This window comes from Notamacropus eugenii, chromosome 7, assembly GCF_028372415.1.
Source record: "Notamacropus eugenii isolate mMacEug1 chromosome 7, mMacEug1.pri_v2, whole genome shotgun sequence".
In the NCBI taxonomy this organism is placed as follows: Eukaryota; Metazoa; Chordata; class Mammalia; order Diprotodontia; family Macropodidae; genus Notamacropus; species Notamacropus eugenii.
The window spans coordinates 122,996,113-123,018,920 of NC_092878.1; the positions used below are offsets into that span (position 1 = coordinate 122,996,113).

General features: G+C 40.1%; 1 protein-coding gene across 3 annotated transcripts in view; it reads left to right on the plus strand.

Moving 5' to 3' along the window:
- PAPSS1 (3'-phosphoadenosine 5'-phosphosulfate synthase 1) overlaps positions 1–22,808 on the plus strand; it is a 127,062-nt gene that overhangs the window by 72,384 nt on the left and 31,870 nt on the right. For all 3 annotated transcript variants that reach the window (XM_072622536.1, XM_072622534.1, XM_072622535.1), the window contains 3 exons: positions 874–1,079; positions 8,518–8,653; positions 18,244–18,512. In XM_072622536.1, coding sequence (XP_072478637.1) covers positions 874–1,079; positions 8,518–8,653; positions 18,244–18,512 — 611 coding nt within the window. The remainder of the gene's footprint in view (positions 1–873; positions 1,080–8,517; positions 8,654–18,243; positions 18,513–22,808) is intronic.

Here is a 22,808-nt window from a genome sequence, read left to right on the forward strand (position 1 = left end):
GGCTGTGTGACCCTGGGCAAGTTACTCAACCAGGTTTGCCTCAGTTTCCTCATCTATAAAATGAACTGCAGAAGGAATTGTTAAGCCACTCCAGTGTCTTTACTAAGAAAACCCCACACAAGTAGTTGGACGCAGCTGAATGGACCGAATACCACCACTAACACTACCACCATATAGAGCACACCAGTTAGAACAGTGCAGTCAGGAAAAGCCCAAGTATGTTTGAGGAGTAAATCATTTCATATAGATGATCAGGGTCGTATAGAACCACGGTTCTTAATCTGGGGTCTGGCTAGATTTTTGAGAGTTTGTGGACTTAGAAATAAATGTGTAATATCCATCTCAAACGGAAATTTAGTATTTCCTTCAATTGTTGAGAAATATGATTCTGAGAAGGGGACTCTAGGCTTCTTCAGACTGCCAGAGGGGGCCAGACCCCTGGTGTAGAGACCTCATTGGAAATGAAGTGTTCAGTGACTGTTTAATGAAGATGACGGTAGCAAGTCAGGCACTACAAACTACCTTCTTAGTACACTTTCCCTTTTATGCATTGGCTGTATTTTCTCAAACTGGTTATAACCAGTAGCTCTGTGGTTTGCAGCATGAGCCGGTGGTTCATGGGTTGATGCAGAATCACTGTGTCATTTACATATCATTTGCCCTTTTTTCTAGAACAGGTGCTGGTTGGTGGTAGGTCTGCCTGTCCCAGTAGGGTACTGCTTCTCCATCTGTACCTATATTTTCCAAGTACCAATGGCACAGCGTTATAGACTTGAACCCTAAAAGTCTTAGCATTAAGAATCACCCCTAAACTGTGAAGTGTCTGAAAACCTGGATCTTATGTTTGTGTTTTTTTTTTTCCTTATATCATAGGAGGAGTAATTAACATGTCAGTGCCTATAGTTTTGTCAGCTACTCAAGAGGACAGAGAGAGACTGGATGGATGTACAGCATTTGCCCTGATGTATGAGGGTCGTCGAGTGGCCATTCTCCGGAATCCAGAGTTCTTTGAACACAGAAAAGAGGAACGCTGTGCTCGACAGTGGGGTACAACCTGCAAGGAACACCCGTACATAAAGGTCATATTAACCCCTCTCCCTAAGTATTTGCATTTATAGTGATCTGTGTTAGCTTATGTTTTATCATGACCATTGTGATCTCCCTGTTGGCTGCTTGATTGAGGTAGCAAATGCTTTGTAGATTCAAGATCACTCTTGCCCAGGTGGAAATTGAAACCATTTGTTCCTGACCTTGTGTCTTAGGTGTGGATGAACAGTTCTAGGATGCATCATGGGTAAACCAGGAACATGTCATATCAGAATACTCTGATCACATTGCTTTTTCACAATAACTGGGCTTGGGGTTTATGAGAATGCTATGGAAGTAGTATACTTGGATTTCAGTAAGGAATTTGGCAAAGACTCACAATATCATCGTGAACTGGATGGGGAGATGTGAACTAGATATCTTATGAGCTAGACATATTCATAATTGATTTAGGGCAGACATTCTTAACCTTTTTTGTGAATCATGGACCCCTTTGTCAATCTAGTGAAGCCTCTTACTCCCAGAAAAGTTATTATAAATACATAAAGTAAAATATATAGGATTACAAAGGAAACTAGTCTTAAAGACTTTACTACATTTTCAAAGTACTTTTAAAAAATCAGATAAAAAAATCAGCTCACCATGGTAATTTTTTTTTTACATGTTTCAATATCACAATTCAAGGATATTCATAGATTGGAGAGAGTTGGTAGAGACCATGGGGCCATCTAGTTCAGCTCCCTGACCCACAGAAGAATTTCTTTTACAACATCAATGGCCACACCTCCAGGCCAGGGAGCTCCCTGTTTAATTTGGAAGCTACTTTAAAATGCATTAAGACTTTGAGGACATCCTATATTGAAATATAGTTATAAAATAACTTGAAAAAAGTCATCGTTTTAAGGTCTAAGAACAGATTTTATGGATCCATGTGAAAACTAAAAGGAGAAGGGATGCTACAGGGTTCTAACCTCATCTGGGTTATGTCCAAACATTTCCTCAGCAAAGATAAAGTTGTAGTTGTCACCTTCCTCAAAATTGCAGGTGGCATGGGCTAGTAGGAATAGAAGACATTGTGTAGCAATCCTACCTGTCTATTCAACAAGTCAGCTGCATTAGTACAAGATGGAGAAGACCTGAGACTTTTAGGCACCTGTTGTTCTTCATCCTTCCTCTTCAGAGAGGACCAGGTGCTGGGCTTGACTTGAACGGGATTTAAGTGAGGAAGATGAGCACAAAGTCAGCAATTCCACATCTCTCTTCCTGAGTCTTTGAAGTCCAGGGGCAGAACAAGTCAGGATGACTGGAGATGGTCTGGGATGCAGTGGGTGACCTTGATATCTTAGATATCTGACCAAGCTCCACAGCTCCTTCTTTAACAGTCTTCATGGCCACTGGAGCAAATTGTTGCCATCTTCCCATTTCCCCAGGGGAAGTCTTCACATGCTTAGGGTCAGCATCCCCCTTACTCGCCAGCAGGTTTGAGGCCTCTCAGTTACCCTTAACATGGTTTAGCCCATCTGCTAGAGTGTGGTTGCTACAGGTGCCACAGCTTCTTGGAGCTTGGGTGACAGTTGGATGATCAGCCCTGAAAATATAACTTGGCAAGCTCTCACACCCCCCTGAAAACCCCATACTCCTCTGGTTGCCTGTAAGTGTAGAATGAGTCAAGTTTGCTGCAGCTGCCAAAAAGCGAACTCAGGTTAAGGCCATAGTCATAGAACCATCATGTCTAGAAGGAGAAGTAAGACAGGATGCTTTGCTCCATGCTGGGCAGGTCAAATCTGGAATCATATTTGAACATGCATATTGAGCAGTTAGAGGAAGGTGACCAAGGTGGGGAAGAAACTGGAGGGCATGCAATTTGAAGATCCTTTTAAGGAAAGTGGAGGTCTTTAGCCTGGGGAAGGAAATGTGTGGAGGGAAATGATAGCTGACTTGAAATACTTGAAGACCTGTTTTATAAAAGAGTTAAACTTAGTCTGCTTTGTTTTGGACCTAGAACCGTTAGGCTCTTTGATGTCAGATTCACCTCATTCCTGTGCCCTCTTTCTAGTCATTCCTTCTACCTGCCTTAATAGTGAGAAAGTTTTTAGGAGTTACAAGTATCATTTCCACATGTAGGAATACAGACTGTTTATCCTTATTGAATCTCTTATGATTTCTTGTATGTGAAAGTCTCCTTGAAAATTTCTCTTCAGCTCTGATCTTTTCATCAAGAATGCTTGAAAGTCCTCCATTTTACTGAATATCCCCCCTGTAGGGTTATACTCAGTATTGCTGGGTAAGTGATTCTTGGTTGTAATTCTTACTCTTTTACCCTCCAATACGTTATATGTCCTTTAATGTACAATCATAGTAGTTTGGAGGGGTTTCATGGAGAGCTCCCAAGAGTCCCTGCCTTTTCTCTGCCATCTGGTCCCTGCCTCCCTCTTTAATGTCATTGAAATTACTTTTATTCAATTAATTGGATGAAGAATCTTTTTTTTTACAGTCTTCTCCTGCTACTCAGACTATTTCTACTGCTTAAACTACTAGGTTGTACTATTTTTTTTATAGATAAACGTCATTTGAGCGCTGTCTGAATTATCACAAATTACTTGGAGTCCAAATTAGTGAAGTCTTTTTTTTCTTTTTGAAAAGCATGCTGGATTTCCTTTTTCCCTTTTTTATTCACATTAATATGTATTTATGGAATAGAAATCATTGTCATAACATAGTACAATAAAACCCATGATTGTACATGAAACTGCAAATTACTAAGCACACCTTGCTATTGCTTTCAAATATACAACAAAGTTTATCTTGTAAAATTTTTTCTAACTTCCCCCAGAGATGGCTACCATTAGACACAAATAAGCATGTATATTGTGTGTGTGTGTGTGTGTGTGCGCGCGGATGTGTGTGTGTGCGCGTATGTGTGTGTGGTTACTTTATGCATACTTATCAGTTTTTTTCTGAATGCAGATAGCGACTTTCTTCATATGTCCTTTATATTGAGTATTTATAATAGTCAAAATAACTCAAAGTTGTTCTTAAAGCAGTATTTCTATCATTGTATCCAGTGTTCTCTTGGGTCTGCTCATTTTGCTCTTCGTTATTTCGTACAACTCTTTCCATGTTTTCTAAAATCATGGAGCTTATTAATGACAGTATTAACGAAATCTTAAAATTATGTTGGATCAGACGACCGTCCTGCAGTCAGACAACAGCCATGCTAGCTAACGTTTACACGGGGCATTGGAGCTTACAAGGTGCTTTATATATACTGTCTCATTTGGTCCTCACAACAGCTCTGGGAGGTCGGTGCTATTATTCTGATTTTACAGATGAAGAAACTGAGACAGGCAGTGGTGAAATGACATGCCCAGGGTCACATAGCTACTAAGTGTTTGGGGCCAGATGTGAACTCAGCTCTTCCAGACAACAGGCAGTACGCTTCCTCCCCTTGTAAAGCAGCTGCCTGTGGTAGAGTACATAATAATTGGAAATGACTGGTGTTTATTTGAAAGTGTCACTCAGATCACTAAACTACAAGTGTAGAAGAGTCAGTCACCAAATGAGATTAGGATGCACATTTCAGTTGCCCCATTAAAATAAATGATTTAAAAAGATGGAATTGAAATGTTTCCTGAATCCTTCCTTCTCTGGAAATTGAATCCTGCTTTACTAGCTTTAGGCTTTCTATTATTTCCTTTTCGGAAGCTTTGTCTGCTGAGATGGCACCATCCCACTGTCCACCTCGGGTTGTGTACAGTGAGCTGGAAAATTTAATTGTTTGTTTCCTGGCTTCACGGGAACTCCCTATTTTCCTATTCCTGTCACAGTGGATTAAGCAGTTTTTGTAATTGTTCTTCTTCAGGGCAGTGAAGCCATGGCTAGGGTTACAGGGGGCATGTTCCATTCCATACACCGGACACGCATCACTTTTTAATTGTTCATCTTCTGAGAACAACACATCATTGTATCCAGGACTAGCTAATAAGTCTAAATTATATTAGACATAGTTCATGGTAAGCTCTCATTGCTCTGTTCAGACTTTACCAGATTCTCATTAGCAGACTTCAAAGCAGTGTTGTACTCTAGCAATAAAAGCTTGTTGATTTTGGCTAGATTTCTGTGGGTGTGAGGCATTTACTTCTATTGTATTTACTACTCCTAGTCATAGGTATTTGTGGTTAAAAATGATCGTTCTCATTTTTCAGTCCTTCTCTTGCGATGCTTAGCTGTTTGTTGTGAGTTTTGTTCTCCTAGAAGGTGCCCTGTCACACACGTATGGCGGCTCAGAATGACATTGACCTCTCCAAGTTGGACTTCTCCTGGCTGTTCTCCAACTCTGGCAATTAAGAAAGCTGGGTTGTTTCAGCTGATCAGAAACTGCTTTATAATTGTCTCCCCTGTTGGCCATTATTGATGAGGGAGCCTATCCTTCGTGACATTTATATGATGTGTTATATACTGGCATGCTGCTAGCTATCTTAGGTATTTGTGTGTCATGGATTTTGTTTGAGAAGGAAAGAACAGTTTAGGTGTGATAGATGTGAATGTTAAATGTGATTCGATTTTCAAAGAAGCCCATATAATGACCCAAAGTTTGCCAAAATTAAGTCACATCTTTGCTTTGTTGGCAGATGTTTGCTTATGTACACAGAACTCTCTTAGTAATGCAGTGCTATGGAACATAGTTTTCAGATGTAAAGGTCTGTTTCTCGTCATGTTTTGGGGTGATGATAGTAGCTGGAGCTTTACCCTGCTTTCAGAAAACCCTGTACTTGGGCCAGTTCCATGTAATATAAGAGAAGACAAGTAGGATTTATACACTTGGCATCTATCTTTTCTGTTAGGTGCTCAAACACCTGGGCATTTTTTTCATGTATTTTGAGGCTGTTTTCTTTTGAAAAGTAGCATTATCAACAAGATAGTTATTTGATTTTTAAATGTGTAACAACCTGTGCTTTGATTTTGAGGTTGATGCTTTTAATTTGCTTATTTGTTTTATTATCCATATTTGATTCAGTAATCAAAACTTGTGGTTGTTTTCTACTCAATTGACTGAGGTAGAAAATATGAGAGAAGCAAGTGATTTTGTTCAGGAAGAACGTGGGGAATCGCTCTCAGTTTTTTGTTTGTATTTTTGTTTACGTATGTTGCTGGGTGGTGAAGTAGAAAACTGAAGACTGAAGTCGAGATCTGGGTTCTCGTCCTATTTTTGTTCTCTTTCTATGAGCAGATCACTTTATTTCTTTGTGACTTGATTTTCTCTTCTGTAAATTGAAATAGATTTTTCAGTCTCCTTCTGGCTCTAAACTTCTGTTTGTCTAACAAACATGTATTGAGCATTTATTGTGCATTCTGTGCACAGAACTTTGTAAGGTATGGTAGGGGATGCAAAGGTGTGCCATGTAAGGCAACTTCATGGTACAGTAGACAGAGTGTTGGCCCTGGAGGCAGGGTACTCTGAGTTCGAATCTGGCCTCAGACAGTAACCAGGTGACCCTGAACAAGGCACTTCCTCACAGCACTGTACCATCGGCACATAGTAGGTGCTTAATAAATACTCATTTCCTTCCTGTAACTTTCTGTTTGGATTTGACTCTAGTGCTGTAGAGGAGTCTAGAGGGGTTAGCTTTAAGGAGAAGTGATAGCTCAGTCCCTGAGGAAAGAAGGTTGAGATGGGTAAAAACAGACACAGAGAATTCTCAAGATTGGATGAAAGTTGAAATAGCTCCACCTTTATGACTTGGACCTCTGACTTTATGGGAGAGAGAAGGAGGCTCAGACTGAAATTGGGGGGGCTGCAGGGCCCTGAGAGAAGGATTCCCCCAACAATCGCTGTGGATAAATCAGGAAGATTACTAAACAGCAGTAAGAACCAGTGGCTGCTAAAAGCACTGCTCTTTAATGAATCCCCATCCATTTCATGGCTGTCCAGGAATGTGGCTGAAGAAAGAAAGTGGTTTGGGGGAGCATCACCCAGAGCTCTTTGTTGCCAAATACTTGTTAACAAAAGCACCTTCTCCATGTATCTGTGGAATCAGAGGAGTTTACTCTTGGAAGGTGATCCGGCACTATCTCATGGGTGAATTGATTACACCGCTCACATTGAGGGTTCTTTCAGGCTCTGTCTGAATGCAGCAAGGACATCCCGCAAGTTCACAGCTCATGAGTCAAGCACTTTCGTGTTCAGGCAGCTCTAATAGTTAAGTTCTTTCTTATACTGAGTCCAAACTTGCCTCCCTTTAACTCCTCCTTACTTTTCCTACTTTAATAATGATGATGGTGGTGATAATGATAATTAACTGGTATTTATTATATAGTGCTTTAAGATTTGCAAATTGCTTTACATATGTTTCTCCATTTGGTCTTCACTACAAGCCTGTGAAGTAGGGGCTGTTATTAACACCATTTTATGAATCAGGGAACTAAGGATGAAAGAGATTCAGTGATTTGCCCAGGGTCACAACTAGGACGGGTCTGCAGTGGTGTTTACACTCAGGTATTCCTGACTCTTAGGTATCTCCTAGCTGACTTCTAGCTCTACATCTGTCTTCCACATGAAAGTTGTTTAACTGTTTGAGTATTCCCCTGCTAAGTTACTTTGACTGCTTGGAGAAGGATGCCTTCTCCTTTTCTGAGATTATTTTCCACTCACTTTCTCACTTGTTCCTAAGATTCTTGCACATTTGTTTAATTAATTTAAATTATTTTTCCTTTTAAAAATTTATTTATTTCTTAGTTTTCAACATTCACTTTTATAATAAGATTATGAATTTTCTCCCCCCCTTTCCCTCCTCTCTTCCCAAGATAGTATGCAATCTGATATAGGCTATATACGTACGATCATATTAAACATATTTCCACATTCATCATGTTATAAAGAAGAATCAGAACCAGAATGAATTTAAATTATAAATTAATATAAGCTCTTGTGGGTAGGAGTTGTTTCATTGCATTTGTGTCCTCAGTCCCTAGCACGGTGCCTGGTACCTTGAAGGGGGATAATAAATACTTGTTGGATGGAAGAAGTTATCACATCTTAAAATCACTGAGGAGACATTTGCATTCTATTTATTTTCATCATTCAGGCTTAATAGGAATCGAAGTCTTTGTATCCATGTAACAGGCAGCTAGGTGACCCAGTGGGAAGGCCAGCGGACCAGGACTCTCAAAGATCTGAATTCAAACCTGGTCTGAGATGGGTTTTTTGTCACTCTGGGCAAATCATTTCACCTCTGCTTCAGCTTTCTCCATTGTAAAATGGTGGTAACCACAGTACTTGCCTAGAAGAACTGTTGTGAGGAGAAATGAGATCATTCGCCTCTCACGTAATAGGTGCTGTTTAAAATCTCACCTCCGTCCCTATCCCTCCAGAGAATTCTATTTGCTTATTGGACTTTGTATTTTTGCTTTTACAGGCAATGCTTCCTTGACTTTTTTTTTTTTCAGTTTTTCCCTTTTCTTTCCTCACAGATGGTGATGGAGCAAGGGGATTGGCTGGTGGGTGGTGACCTTCAAGTCCTGGACAGGATTTATTGGAATGATGGCCTTGATCAGTACCGCCTCACCCCTGCTGAGCTAAAACAGAAATTTAAGGAGATGAACGCTGGTGAGTCATTCACATTCACCTCCTTTTCTAATCTGGCGTCATTCTCACCGCACTTAGATGGCTCATGTTACCAGCTCAGAATGGGACAAGTTAGAATTCCCACTTGGGAGGAAGTGGTAATTGCTGAATTTCAGATTAGACCTAGCCAAAAACACTTGCTCAGTGGCTCTCTCTTAAGAACCTCTGGAGGAAAATGGAAGCTCTCCTCCTTGACACTTATATCCTGTCATGATCTGACTCTCGTAGCTTTTCCAAGCTCTTTACACAGTCCTCCTTTTGCATACACCCTCTACTTTCCAGGCTGGCTCTCCTGCTGATCCCAGTGTGTGACTGTACTGTATGTCTCCTGTCTCTGCCTTTGCACAGGCTGGATTGGATCCTTCCCCAGTGCCTGGAAGGTCCACTTATTTCCACTCTCTCTTTCTTCAAGGTTTGCCTCTTGATTTTTATAAACTGGTTCTTTAGAACAGCTGCTATGCTGGAAATGGTTTTTCTGGCCTCATCTTTGGACATTGGATCCTGTTCAGGATCACCCTTAAAAGCAGCCTGAATATTAACAGTAGTTGCAGATTTCCTGAAATGCTCATTGGGTTTGTAGTACTTTCATGTTCTTTTGTATCCTCAGTTTGCAGCACAGTGCTTGAAACATATTAGGCACTTGATAAATTCTTGTTGTTAGTTTACTTTTAAGAATGGAGGGAAAGATAGCTATAGGAAAGAAATTTATACTGGGAAGAAAGGCAGGGCACACCAGAGGCATTTTCATATCTTCATATGTATTTTTTTAGAATACAGTTTGATGTACTGTGTGTGAAAGGAATATTCCAAAAACTGTTCAGCAAGTTGTACATTACAAAACTTGCATATAAAAGTAGCAGTTTTAAGACAAAATAAAAATTTTTATTTTTAATAGTCTGTACAAATTAGGTAGCTGGGGGCTCAGCTACCAGAGTGCTGGACCTGGAGTCAGGACAACCTGAATTCTAATTCTGTCTCAAACATTTACTAGCTGTGTGTCCCTGGGCAAGTCCCTTATCCTGCTTGCCTCAGTTTCCTCATCTGTAAAATGAGCTGGAGAAGGAAATGGCAGACCACTCCTGTGTCTTTGCCAAGAAAACCCCAAATGTGGTCACGGAGTTAGACGTGATTGAAAAATGACTGAACCACAGCTGTTTAGCATAGTGCCTGGCATCGAATAAATATTTAACAGCTAACTTTATGATTGAAGGTCTTCTTGCTAGTATTATAGGTCAAGTAGTAAAAGCTTAAATTGAGTTTATCAAAATTAAAGCTGAAGGGACTTTAGTATCATTGAGCCCAAGCTTCTCATTTTACAGAAGAGGAAACACGACCCTTGGGAAATTAAATGGCTCATTTGATGTCATAGACATCAGTCTGATGGCACATTCCAGTAGAGCTGGGACTTGAACCCAAGTCCTTTGGCTCCACATCTAGTCTCTTTGTTACTCTTCTTACAAAGAGTGAAAAAGGATTTTAGCTTTTTTTTTTTTTTTTACCTGCCCTGAGTGCTGTATACTTGGAAACTTAGTGAATTTGTTACTTGTTGACATTTATTTTCTAATAAGCAGAAAATAGTTTGCTGGAGGCCTTGTTGAGGTTCTTATACATTAAAAAATTCATGAATATCTTTTTTTATATTATCACCTAAAATTCTCCCCTACATCCCAGTATCTCTTCCTCTTGACCTTCCTAGAGAGACATCCTACGTGACAAATTTATTTTAAGAAAAAGACAAAACATCAACAAAACCAATCAATCCATTGAGAAAATCTGGAAATACATACAATAATTCAACACTGATGAACCTTCTGTCTCTGAAAAGGAGTGGAGGGCTTGACTTAAGGTTTGAAATTTGTATTTGAATTAATATTAGAATTGTGTGTGATAATTGTGACAAAGAGCCTTAAACTTTGATTGTTTACACACACACACATACATATGTGTATGTACACACATATATGCACACATGTTACATACATGTTAAAGGAAAGATAACTATTACTCAGAATCAGGCATCATTTTAATAAAAGAGGTACTGTAAAATTGGTAAAAGCAGTTAGGACCTAATGTCATTAGCCTGACATCAGAGAACAAAGAGCCACGGAGTGTTGTTTTCTTCGTTTTTATATTTCCTGGCCTCTTTGCTATTAGACAAATAAGTAACAGATCCAAGGGTTCTGCTCTGGCATGGGCATTCTGGTTTGTTTGTTTGCTCTGCTGGTAGGGCAACAACAAACCGCGACAGAAATCCAAGACACACTGCACAGGGGACAAGAGCGACGGATGGCTTGTCGAGAAGGCCTTCTTTGTTTTTTTCTTCCTCTTTATCCTAGAAGTAATTGATTATTTTTGCTGTGAATGGTATAATGCTGTTTTCCGACTGTTAAATCGCTTTCTGTCTTCATCACCCTTGATGGCCCATAGAATGTTTTGCCTCTGATAAGATTAAAGGTCTATTTTTTTTAGTATTCCCCATTAGGGAATGTGAGAAGTGGGCTGAGTAATTGAGTTGATCTGTTGGTGGACCAATTTGCTGGAACAGGAGGAGAAGGTTCAGATGACTCAAGTAAAACCCAGTCAATCCGTGGTTATTGTACATTAAACACCTTATGTTTAGCAGTGTCTGGTACATATTAAAAGCTTAATAGGTGTATACTGAATGATTAAAAGGTTGCAAAATAATCATTAACATGGCTTCTGCTGTCAAGAATCTCATTTAATAGGAAAGTCTGGGAAGGATTCTTGAAAGAAATGAGTTGTAAGGAGTATTTTAAATAACTCTCGCTCGTATTTATAGAGTCTTGCAAGATTTATAAAGCATTTGCTAGCAGCTCCCTGAGGTAGGTAGACAGGCATCGTTTATCTCCGTTGCACAGATGAGAAAAGTGAAACCTAGAGAGTTTAAGTGGTTAGAACAAAGTCCCCTAGTTGTAAGTGTCTGAGCCAGATTTCACATTCACATATCTCTTGCATTTCCAGTTCCCTGTGGTATTTATTCCCTTCCATTCTGTTCTTTAGAGTGTCCTTAACCTGGGGTCTGGGAACTTGGGGGCGGTTTTTGTTTTTCATCTCACAATGACTATTTCAGTATAATTTTTTTCCCATTGTAAGTCGGTATATTTTATTTTATGCACTTGAAAGCATGATTTTGAGAAGAAAAAGGTCCTGTGGACCAGGGTGTAGCCAGAGGAGCCCATGGCACAAAATAGATTAAGAAGCCCTGCTTAGTAGGAGGAATAATTCTAAACATTGGATAAGTATTTCAAACAGTAGAAGCAGATGGTATGTGTGAAGACTGAACTTTGTGAGAGATATAGCTATATCTTTTCTGTAGACTCCATCTATTATACTCTATATTCTGTAGTACCTTATATGCATTATATAATATACATATATGTCCATATGTATGTATACCTACTCATATGCTGGCTGGGGAGGAAGCTTAACGCACAGAAGCATTAGGGTTCAGAAATGCATTGGCTAAGTGTGTATGATGTGGAAAGCGCTGATAGTAGTTCTGGATTCAGGATGATTTAAAATGAAAGGAATGGAAAGAGAAAAATGAGCCTGGGAAAATGTGGATGAAGAATGTGGAAAATTTAATGATGGCCTGGATTAGGAATCAGCAACCCATGGTAGCGTGTCTCAGAATTGTGCCACAGCTCATTGCCATCGTCACACTCCATTGCCCATTTTTAGTAGGAGAGGATGTTTTGGGCCACTTTACTCGAAGAGGGGGTGACAAATACTTGTCTCCTTCTCTGTGTTTTTTTTCATAAAGCATCACAAGTCAGTTGTCTCTGTCCCTGCCCCCCGCCTCCCTCTCTCTCCATCTCTCTCTCTCTGTCACGTGCACACACACACACACGCACACACACACACACACACAGACACACACACAGACATACACACACACACAGAGACACAGACACAGACACCCCCACACCCCCTCAGTAGCCAGGAGATGGATCTTAAACATGGCACCATAACCTTCCAAAGGTTTCAGATTCCTGCATTACAGGCTAAAGTACAGGGGGATCTTAGAGAAATGCAGTGGAAGTGAGTCTGGGAGAATGGGGAAGATTCATATTAGAGATGATGAGACAGGGATTGGAAAAGTGTGAGCATTTAGAGGGAAAGTTAAAGAGCATAGTTTTAAGTTGGTTTATTTTTAGGTTTGGGGATATATTATAGGCAGCAATAAACACAGAACTTAGAGATCTGAGAGATCACGACATGAACTATGGATATGGAAATCATCTGTATGACTTCTGTGACAGTGTGCTCTCCTGGCTTTCCTTCCTCTTCTTTGACTGTTCCTTCCGTTTCTCTTGCTGGCTTATAAACATGAGTGGTTACCAGAGTTCTGTCCTGGGCCCTCTTCTCTGCACATGCATCCACTCCAAATACTTCAGCTGTCATCTTCCATTTTGGTGTCTTTACCTGTAACCTCTTATTTCCATTTTCCTGTGGGACGATTCTCCCTGGATGTTTGTTAGCCCTTTAAACTCGTCATCCCTCCTCACCCCAAATTGAGCTCGTTAACTCTTCCTAGGTGCCAGCTCCCTTTGCCAGTATGTCTCTCTGAACTTTCTACTCTTTTCTACTTTTTTCTTCTCTTTTCTACTCCTTTTTGATACGACCAAGTCACCTATGCTTGAAATCAAGGTTTGAAATGACTTTTAATGCTTCCTTTATTTGAATATTTTGTTGCCCGGTCTTGTTAAGTCTGCCTCTGCCGTAACTCCCATAGCCTCAAAATCAAACTGTTAGGAAGGGCTAAGAGGCTGTCTCAGCTAATTTATGGACACACTGGAATTCTTTCTGCCACATTTCCCCAAAGTGGTCATCCTTTGCTTCAAGGTCTCTGTTGTAGTGATATTTGGGCACGGGCTAAACAAATTATGCTATATGAAGGTAATGGTGAGCTCCTAGAGAGTAAGGGCTGGGTGTTTGTTTGTTTGTGTTTTCCTTTTTTTTGGAACCCTGATGCTTACCGTAGAGCCTGGCATATAGTAAGGACTGTATAAATGTTAGCTGTTGTTAAGTAAAACCAGTTTGTTTATCTTCCACATGAGAGCTCATCAGCACTTGAAGGAAGAAGTCACGTTCCCTACCTTCTCTTTTCCAGGCTAAATATTCCTTATTTCCCTTAACTGCTTTTTCTATGGCACCAACTCCAGTCCCTCCCTTTAGCCTGCTTGTGCTATGAAGACACTGCAGCTTCTCAGTTTCCTTCCTAAAACATAGCATACTCTGGTTTCACCAGTGCAGAGTGCCATAGTATCTTCATCATCTAATTATAGTATGATAATATTAATAAAATTATAATAATTAATAATCATTAAACAATTTTAATAAATCACTAGCATGTTAATTAAATAATATAAAAATAATGTACATGTAGATGAATATAAACAATTGATACACAATAGGAATAATTCAATAATTAAATCGAATCATTAATAAAAATAATTTCTTTAGGTCATAAGATTGCATTAGCTTTTTGGGCTGCCTTTGCCACTATTCACATATTGAGCTTGAAGTCCACTAAAATTCCTAGATCTTTTTTCATAAGAATTGCTTTCTAATCATACTTGCCCTTTCTCATAGTTATGAAATTCACTTTTTTGAAACCACATCACAGTTTTATATATGTGTATATATGTGTATATAAAACCACATATAGCCTGACAGTTGCCTTTGTTACAAATTTAATTTTCGTTTTCACCTCTCAGGATTTTTAGATCTTGACTGTCCCTCCCATGCCACCTATATGTTTGATAAGCAGGCCATTGAGAAAAATGTTGATTCCCATAAGGCCATGGATAGAGTCCAGGGCACTGAGCTAGAGATTGCCCTCCAAAATGACAATGAGCCACTAATTACTACTCTTTGTGCCCAGTTATTCATTTGATATGTTAATATGGTTTGGCTAGTCTGGCATGACTCCTCTTTCATTAATCCATAATGGCTGTAGTGATCACCCTTTCCCTTTCCAGACATTCACATGACCTCCATTTTATTATACATTACAGAATTTTTACCAGGAATTGAAATGAAGCTCAGTAGTTTAAAGTTTGTACATTCCACTGTCTTTTCTCCATCCCCCCTTTTATGGGGGGAGTGGAGAAAGGTAAAGCCTTTTATTCAAGATGGTTAAAATTCTGTGTTTCCTAGTTCTGACCTAGGCTATCTTTCCCTGGTCATTGTCTTTTTTCAGTTCTGTCACACCTGGCATGTTAACTCTGACCTTTCAGGTAGTCCTTGATGGTGGTTGAGTATTCACACTCACCACGATGCATACTAGTACACTACGTTGTGATTCAGCTGGTCCTTTCTCTTGACTTATCTTCTTGCCACCCTGGGTCCAGTCCACTGAAAATGCTCATGCCAAGATTGGTGGTCCTAATCCCATTTCTGCCACTGACTGGGCTTTGTGTTATTTCAAGCACTTTCCTCACAACAGCCTGAGAGTAGAGGAGGGGGCGAGGGGCACAGTCTTTTCCCTAATTTTACTGAGGCAGAGCAAGCTATAGCTTACAGAAATGGAGCAGCTTTACCTACAGGCACATAACAAGTGTGACTGGAGGCAGCTAGCTGATGTAGAGGGCAGAGTGCTGGACTGGGAGTCAGGGTTGCCTGAGTTCAGTCCCCCCTCAGATACTTACTAGCTGTATGACCCTGGGCAAGTCACTTTACCACTCATGGCCTCAGCCTCCTCATCTGTTAAAAAGAGCTAATAATAGCACCTCTGACCTGGGGTTGTTTTGAGGATCAAACTAGATGATAATACAGCAGTATTTGTTGGGCCCATGAAACCAGCCCAGCAATATTTCATTACATTCATGTGCCACAGTTTGTTTAGACGTGATTCTTTCCTCACCCCCTTTTCAGAGGGAAAATGTGACAAGAGGTGCAAATATGACAAATATGGAGCAGTTAGGCTAATAGCTTTGGAGTGTAAGGTCATGGACTATGTCTGCTCAGTTCATGGAGCTCTTCTCCCTCTGTGCTCTGCTCCATGGTTGTACAGGTGCTGTCTACAGAAGTCTGTACCACAGAGAGACAAGGGCATTCTTTTCATCCTTCTGCTGAAGACTGAGAGGGTCGATGGGGGGTGGGGGGCAGAAAACTATAAAGCTGATGAGTGAGTTGAAATGCCCCAGGATTCTTGAGTTCAGAGGATATTGCAGCAAACACATTTCTGTTTGAAACACTTTTGGCATTAAAGTCTTATATATATACTGCTAATATGGACTTTTTATAGATGATCAATCTTAAATGTTTGCATTAACTAATAGGGAACTAGATTAGTCCTTTTTGGGAAGGAAGCCTAGGTAGATAAACCTATGGAGTCATCTATACATGCATATATTCTGGATTTTTTTTTAATGTTTCCTGTTGGAAATGTGTGCCTGTGAATAACATTGCTAAATGGCTATATTTTAAAACCATCTTTGACCTGCTAGTTATTCAGGGCTTTACTCATTGTTCTCTTGAGACATGTTACCAAAATAAATGCCCCATTCAAGGGTTGGGAGTCTATTGCTTATTAATTGGGAAGGAGGACGATTTATCAGAGCTGCAGAACAAAAACACCCTTTATCTTGGCAAGTCAGGCCAGGGATCAGTGCTCTAGTGAGCCTTGGGTAGCTAGTGAAAGGGACTGGCTGAGTTTAAAGGTAAGAGTGGTGCAGATATAGAGCCTGGTAAATTTTTGAAGGGCGTCCTCAGAATTGGAAAGACGAGCTCAGATCCCATATCCTGATATGTACCAGTCAGATAAGGTGCGTCATAGACCTTAAAGCCCTACATCAGTGTTGGTTCTTGTTACTACTGTTACGCTGGCTATGTGAGCCTGGGGAAGTTAACAGTGAGAATTGTTCTAGACAACTCTCTAAGACTCTCGAGTTAGAGGGGGTTGTTGTAGTGAAGACAAAGATCCCCTGCCCCAAACAAAAACTCTGCTGTTGGAGTTATGCCAACACAATGTAGTGATGTCTGATTTACTATACAGAATCATAGCACTTGAAGTCCCTATCATGTGCCTTATGACAGGTTTCATTTTGTTCATGTTGATGTCATTTTGTTTCCCTGCCCCCCACCCCCCCAATCACAGTGGTTAAGACTACCCGGCTCTTTTGTTTACTTCTCAAATAAAATTATGTGATTTGCAATCAGGATCATAGGCTAGAAGGCAACTTGCCACAGAAAGACCTTCATCACAGCTTCCGTTTAGGGTTTCTTTTTGGTTTTGTCAGGTTAAACAGTCAAATATTTCCTTGGACTCACATCTTTTTGTACTACTGGTGTAAATAAAAAGTCCCTGAACTCATACTTTGTATGAGTTTTAAATAACAACATGTCTTTCAAATAAAGCCTGCTTTTGTTTGTAATTTAACAGATAACTGCAGTGTAAAATAGACATGACTTCCTAATAATGCTTGGGGAAACATCTAGAGGGAGCTGTTGTTATGGACAGGCAGTTAGCTGGTACAGTGGCTAGAGCTTTAGAACAGGAGTCAGATCGTTCTGAGTTTAAAAAATCCAGCCTCAGACCCTTAGTGATCAGAGAGACTTGTGTCAAGGATTCTAGTCTAAGTCAGGGGGGCACAAGTAGGAATTAAATTAAGGCTGCCAGGGAGAAGCTGGGATTTAGGGCTGGAAGTGATCTTTGAGAGCATTGCAAGCTTCATGGGAAATGAAAGGATAGAGGATGCCAAGAGAAATCGAGGAATTTGCCTAAGGTTGCACAGAGTTAGCATAGGAACCCAGGTCCCCTGATTCCAAATGCAGTGTTCTTATTGGACCAGTCCAGCCATCTAGAGAAAAACACATGATGGCTTACCTCAGGTCCATATAGCCATGCCAGGAACCAGGAGGCATAGAATTAACCACCTTCAATTGGTACAGATCTGCTTCTTGAGTACAAGGGTAGGATGGTCTTTAGATTGTGTATAAGCCAAGTCACACAAATAGAATAAATATGTTTATCTAAACATATTCCTGTCATTTGTTGAACCAACAGTTCAAGTTCCCTGGTTTCTGTAAGGTCAGTGCCATGGATTCCATGGATGGATTCATCCTGGAGGATAGATATTAGGGTGGGCTAAAGCTTTAGACTGATTTAGAGTGTCTCAGCCCAAGTTGAAAACTGAGCATAAAGCCAGAAGGAAGGTGGTTAGATAAATCTTAGTAATTATTTGGGTGGCCCCCTTGACTATGGAACATACCCATATACTATAAATGCCTGACCATAGACAGTGTTTACATAATGAAAATATATTTTAATACAAATAAGTATAATATATTATTACATAATATTGTTCATAAAAATTTGCTACTTGCCTTTGACCTAGGATAAAATCAATTCCCTTCCTCTCTCCCCACCCTCCCAGGATGGTTTGTGTCTGTTAAATGGGGGTTCTACTCTTGCATTCATGTTTGGCTAATCCTTAGTACATCCACTAAACCAAATCTAGATAGAGTTAAGATACTGTTTTTCCTTCAGGTTATAATCTGTGACTGAGCTGCATCTATGTTAATGTTGGAAATTATCTTCCCAGATGCTGTCTTTGCATTTCAATTACGAAACCCAGTGCACAACGGACATGCTCTGCTAATGCAGGATACTCATAAACAGCTTTTGGAAAGAGGATACCGGCGCCCAGTTCTCCTGCTGCATCCTCTTGGTGGCTGGACAAAAGATGATGATGTTCCTTTGATGTGGCGGATGAAGCAGCATGCTGCAGTGTTGGAAGAGGGAATACTGAATCCTGAAAATACAGTGGTGGCCATCTTCCCATCCCCCATGATGTATGCTGGACCAACCGAGGTAGACTTGTTTCCACGAACTTGTCTTACTAACATCTTGTTTTCATCTATGAGCGCAGCTCCTGTTTATTTCCTTGATAAAGGGGGCCAGGCACATAAGCAGAAATGAGAGCTTCTTCTTTTCCTTCCCTCCTATTTCTTGTGTCTTATTATTCCTTTGAAAAATTACATCCTTCCAAACAGGAGTGGGGGAGACTGGCCTCTGGGCTCCTGGGTTGTCTGCAGTCCTTGTAGGGAGTTTGAGAGTGAGAAGTCTTTGCCCTGACAAGGGAGAACAAGAATTCCTTAAGGAAAAACGCGTTTGTAGTGGCTGTGGACTGCTATGGAGACTTGGTGTTTTCTTCTTTTATTTTCATTGACCTTTTTCATTTGATCAAGGCCCAGCTCTTGATGCATCTGTGGGCTTTTTGGGTAAAAAGTATATAGGGACCACTCTGTGGATTGACCAGGAGGTTCTTGTGAGCCTCTGTACCTTCTTTTGTGACTTTCTTTACCTTGTTGGTCTTTAAAAATAATTTCCTTATTGACTGTGTTTATCGTGGGAGGGTCACCAACTGCATGTTCAGTAAATTAATTATCTTTAGCTAGCTGCCAGTGATTCATTGTACCTGAGTTGGAATCCGTCCCAAGAAAGCTGCATTTCTTGCTTTTTTCCAGTACGGTTTCAGGACTGTACTTTCTTTGCACAGGATTCTCTACAACAGGCTGCATCTTCACAGTTGCAGTTGACTAATAGATGCAGAAAGTATAAGTCCCTTGGTATTCATTTTAATCAGTGATCAGTACAGTGAAATGGTCTAGAGGCTTTCCTCCATCTAGGAATTTCATGTATCTTCTAAGTCTATATAGATATCCTTTTTAATTTGGAGGATAGGATGGTTAACATCAAATGAAGCATGAAATAGGCAGATGGAGGCTTGCCCAAAGTGTTTGCCACTCTTGTGAAGAAATCTTGCATGAAATTGGACTGACAATCCACATGGGAAAATCTAAGTGAATGAAAAATGCCTGTTGTCCCTACTGTGGTGTGATGAATGGTCAGACTGTTGAATAAGTACATTATTGCATATATGGAGGACATACAGAGTAGATAGACACTGAATTGGTACCATGGAAGAAAGAGTGGACTGAGTAGCACTTGAGAAATTGCTTAGTGTTTTTAACAGTCCTAAACTGCTTCCTGGTGATCTCGTGTTCTTGTGAACCTTGGAACAACACAGTTCTCTTACGCAGTAATGTCAAACAGAAATATAAAGGGGGGCCCGCTAAGCCATACGTAAGAATCCCTGTGGGTTACATATTGACAGTTTTAAAATGTAATGTTATCTGTGTTTTATTGCATTTTTATTTATTTTGGTAAATCTTTCCCAGTTAACATTTGGGCAGCACTCAGAAATGTTGCTGGCCTCATGGTTGACATCTCTGCTCTAAAGAATCAAATTTGGGAATGACCAAAGGGAAATGGATGATGGGTGAGAGTAATTTGCATCCTATTTCCCGTGATGGTCTACCTACCTATACCCCAGAATGGCAGAAATGACATTCTTGAAGAAGTATATGAATAAAAAAGAGGCTAGGCCAGTTGTGTTAGCAGAGCTAGGGAGGACAGGGTTGGAGTGATATCCTGGTTCCTGCTATGTAAAAAGGCCTAGAGGAAGTCTGAGGATCTGTGGCATAGGGTATGCTTGGGAATCTGCTAAGATGAGAAGGAGCAGATGGATTGCAGTCTTCAGTGGTGAATGGAGGATCCAAACTGATGAGAATGATGATTGGTTGAAGTAGAAAAATACAGTATTTGGTTTTCATTGTTACCTTTTAACTGTTAACACCATTCAGTGAGGCCTCAATGTGTTTGAAGGACATGTATGTGTGCGCATGCGTGCATATGTGTGTGCATGCGTGCGTGCATGTAAAGGTTGGAGATAAGGGAATCCTCTATAAAGAATGAAGGGCAGAAGTTGTTGCAAGTATGAGAATAGCAGTCTTTCCTCCACATTTTTCTCATTTCTCTTTGCTTTCGTTATTCTACTGCCATCTTTGTAACACCAAAAAAAAAAGGCAGAAATCTCCTCCACTTATTTTTTTTTTTGTTGAGGCTTCTCTCAAGTAGGTGTTGAGATGATTAAAACTGTTGACTCTTAAGGTTTCTAACCTTCCTGAGATGTTATTGCATCTTCAAAAAGGGTTTGTTAATCAACCCCATCAAGGTTGGTGCTGACTCGGGCATCTTCTCAAAAAAAGTTTTTTTCTGGAGTCCCCCCTTGCAGTTTTAAGCCTTTCTGTAAATGTCTTTGAGTAATCATATTCATTCTGTCCCAAGCAATTCATACTTATAGGGATAAACTAGCCTAACTCTTGGGAATTGACAGGCCAGAATCAATGTCCCAGGCCATTCTTGCTTTGTCTCTGTGTCCTCCTGGAGCTGCCTCAGGTGTCCCACGGACTTTACCCTGGGAGTAGCCCACTTGCAGCTTCTTCCGCATTACACCTAGATACGAAGGGATAATTTCATAGGATCGTATACCTGGAGCAGGGAGGGATCTTAGAGTCCATTCTTCTCATTATCCAGAGGGAGAAGCTGAGACCTGGGGAGAGTTCTAAGTGACTTTCCTAAGTAGCCAGCAAATTAAATGGCAAAGGTGAGTCCAACTCCGCTTTCTTCTCTGTTTGCTTTTTCCCACTAGAGTACCTGTTGGAGAGCAGGAGAGAGGAGGTTTGTTTTCTTCTAAAGGATGCGAACTCTAGTGTCCATTTTCAAAAGCTTCTAACTTCTTAATTTATGGGTTTAGATTTATGTAAAGAAAATAAAAACCTGTTACATCAATTTCTAATAGAATGACTTTTTTTTTTTTGAAAAAACAAAAAGTATTTAAGAAAAAAGTACAGATGCAAACTACTTAATGGTAGCAGTTGTGTATGTTTTTTAGAGGGGCAATGGGGCTGGTGACTAAATGAATTGTGTTCTTGCTTTGAAGTTTGGCATCAGTTTTCTAGCCACCTGTTTCTATTCAAGTAGAGTTTGAAAAGCATGTACCACTAAATAGAATGACTTCTAAGTGATAGCCATTGCTTTTCTCCAAGGGTGTCTGCTTTGTGTGTGTGTTTCAAGCCCATCTTATCCACAGCCTTAAGTGAAGGGTTTGTTTTGTCAAATAAGAAAACAAGTATTTAATTTATGCAGCTTTTCCAGTGACATCAGGAAGAAGGCTGCCAATAATTTTTTTTGCCAGCTAATAAAAAACCCCCAACAAGGACTCTTCCTTTAATCATTTTCTGTAGGTCATTTAGAAGACATTGGTACCAGATTTATTTCTGTAGAACAAATGATTTACAGAATAGCAAACAGCTGTTAAGCCAGTTTAGTTATCAACAGGATGTCCATGGTTTTCCAGTCTGTAAAGATTTAATGGGCATGTTTCTTGAGTTCTTGTTTAGGTCTCTCTCCTCCTGCCTAGCCATTTTGTACTTTTCTAACAGTAAAGAGCTGACGGTACATGCATTTTTGTGCATGGTTATTTTTTTTTTAATGGAGCATTACCAGCTCCACCAGAAATTCCATCTGCTACCTCTGCAGATAGCTCCAGAAAAAACTAGCTCATTTCTCAATAAAGTAGACAGTGCTTGAGTATATACTTGGGAATGTGAATACACGTAGGTTGTCTTGTTTGAAATGTTCCATTGTATCCCCTGATTACCAGTTTCAAATTAGGCTTAATATCATCAAGAGAAGCAGCATAACTTTTCAAGACTCGAGAAGACCCATGTACAAGTCCTAGTTCTTGCGGAACCCTGGGCAAGTCACTTAATGTGCCCCCTGGCAACAGCCCTCTGAAATGAAATACCCGACAGTTGTTGCTCTTGGTAGAAGGAATCTCCACACATCCATGAAGTTACATATTCAAACCAAAAAAAAAAAAAATCATAGAGCCCAAACAGAATGATCCTTTAATTATAAGATGTATTGGATATAACCACCATCAGTTAGATTTGCAAATGGAATAAACTACGTAGCTGATGGATACCCTATTAGAAAAATCAAGTGTGGGGGAAAAAAAAGGCTAGCATTTATATAAAATTTTTAAGGTTTGCAAAGTGCTTAACAAATATTAGGTTACTGGGTCGTCACTACAACCTTGGGAGATAGGTACTTTTATCTTCATTTTGCAGATGAGAAAATTGATGTAGATAGGGGTTAAAGTAACTTCCAGGGTCACAGAGCTAGTAAATGTCTGAGACCATATTTGAACTCAGACCTGCCAGTCTCCAGCCTAGCATTGTGCCACCTAGCTGCCTCAAA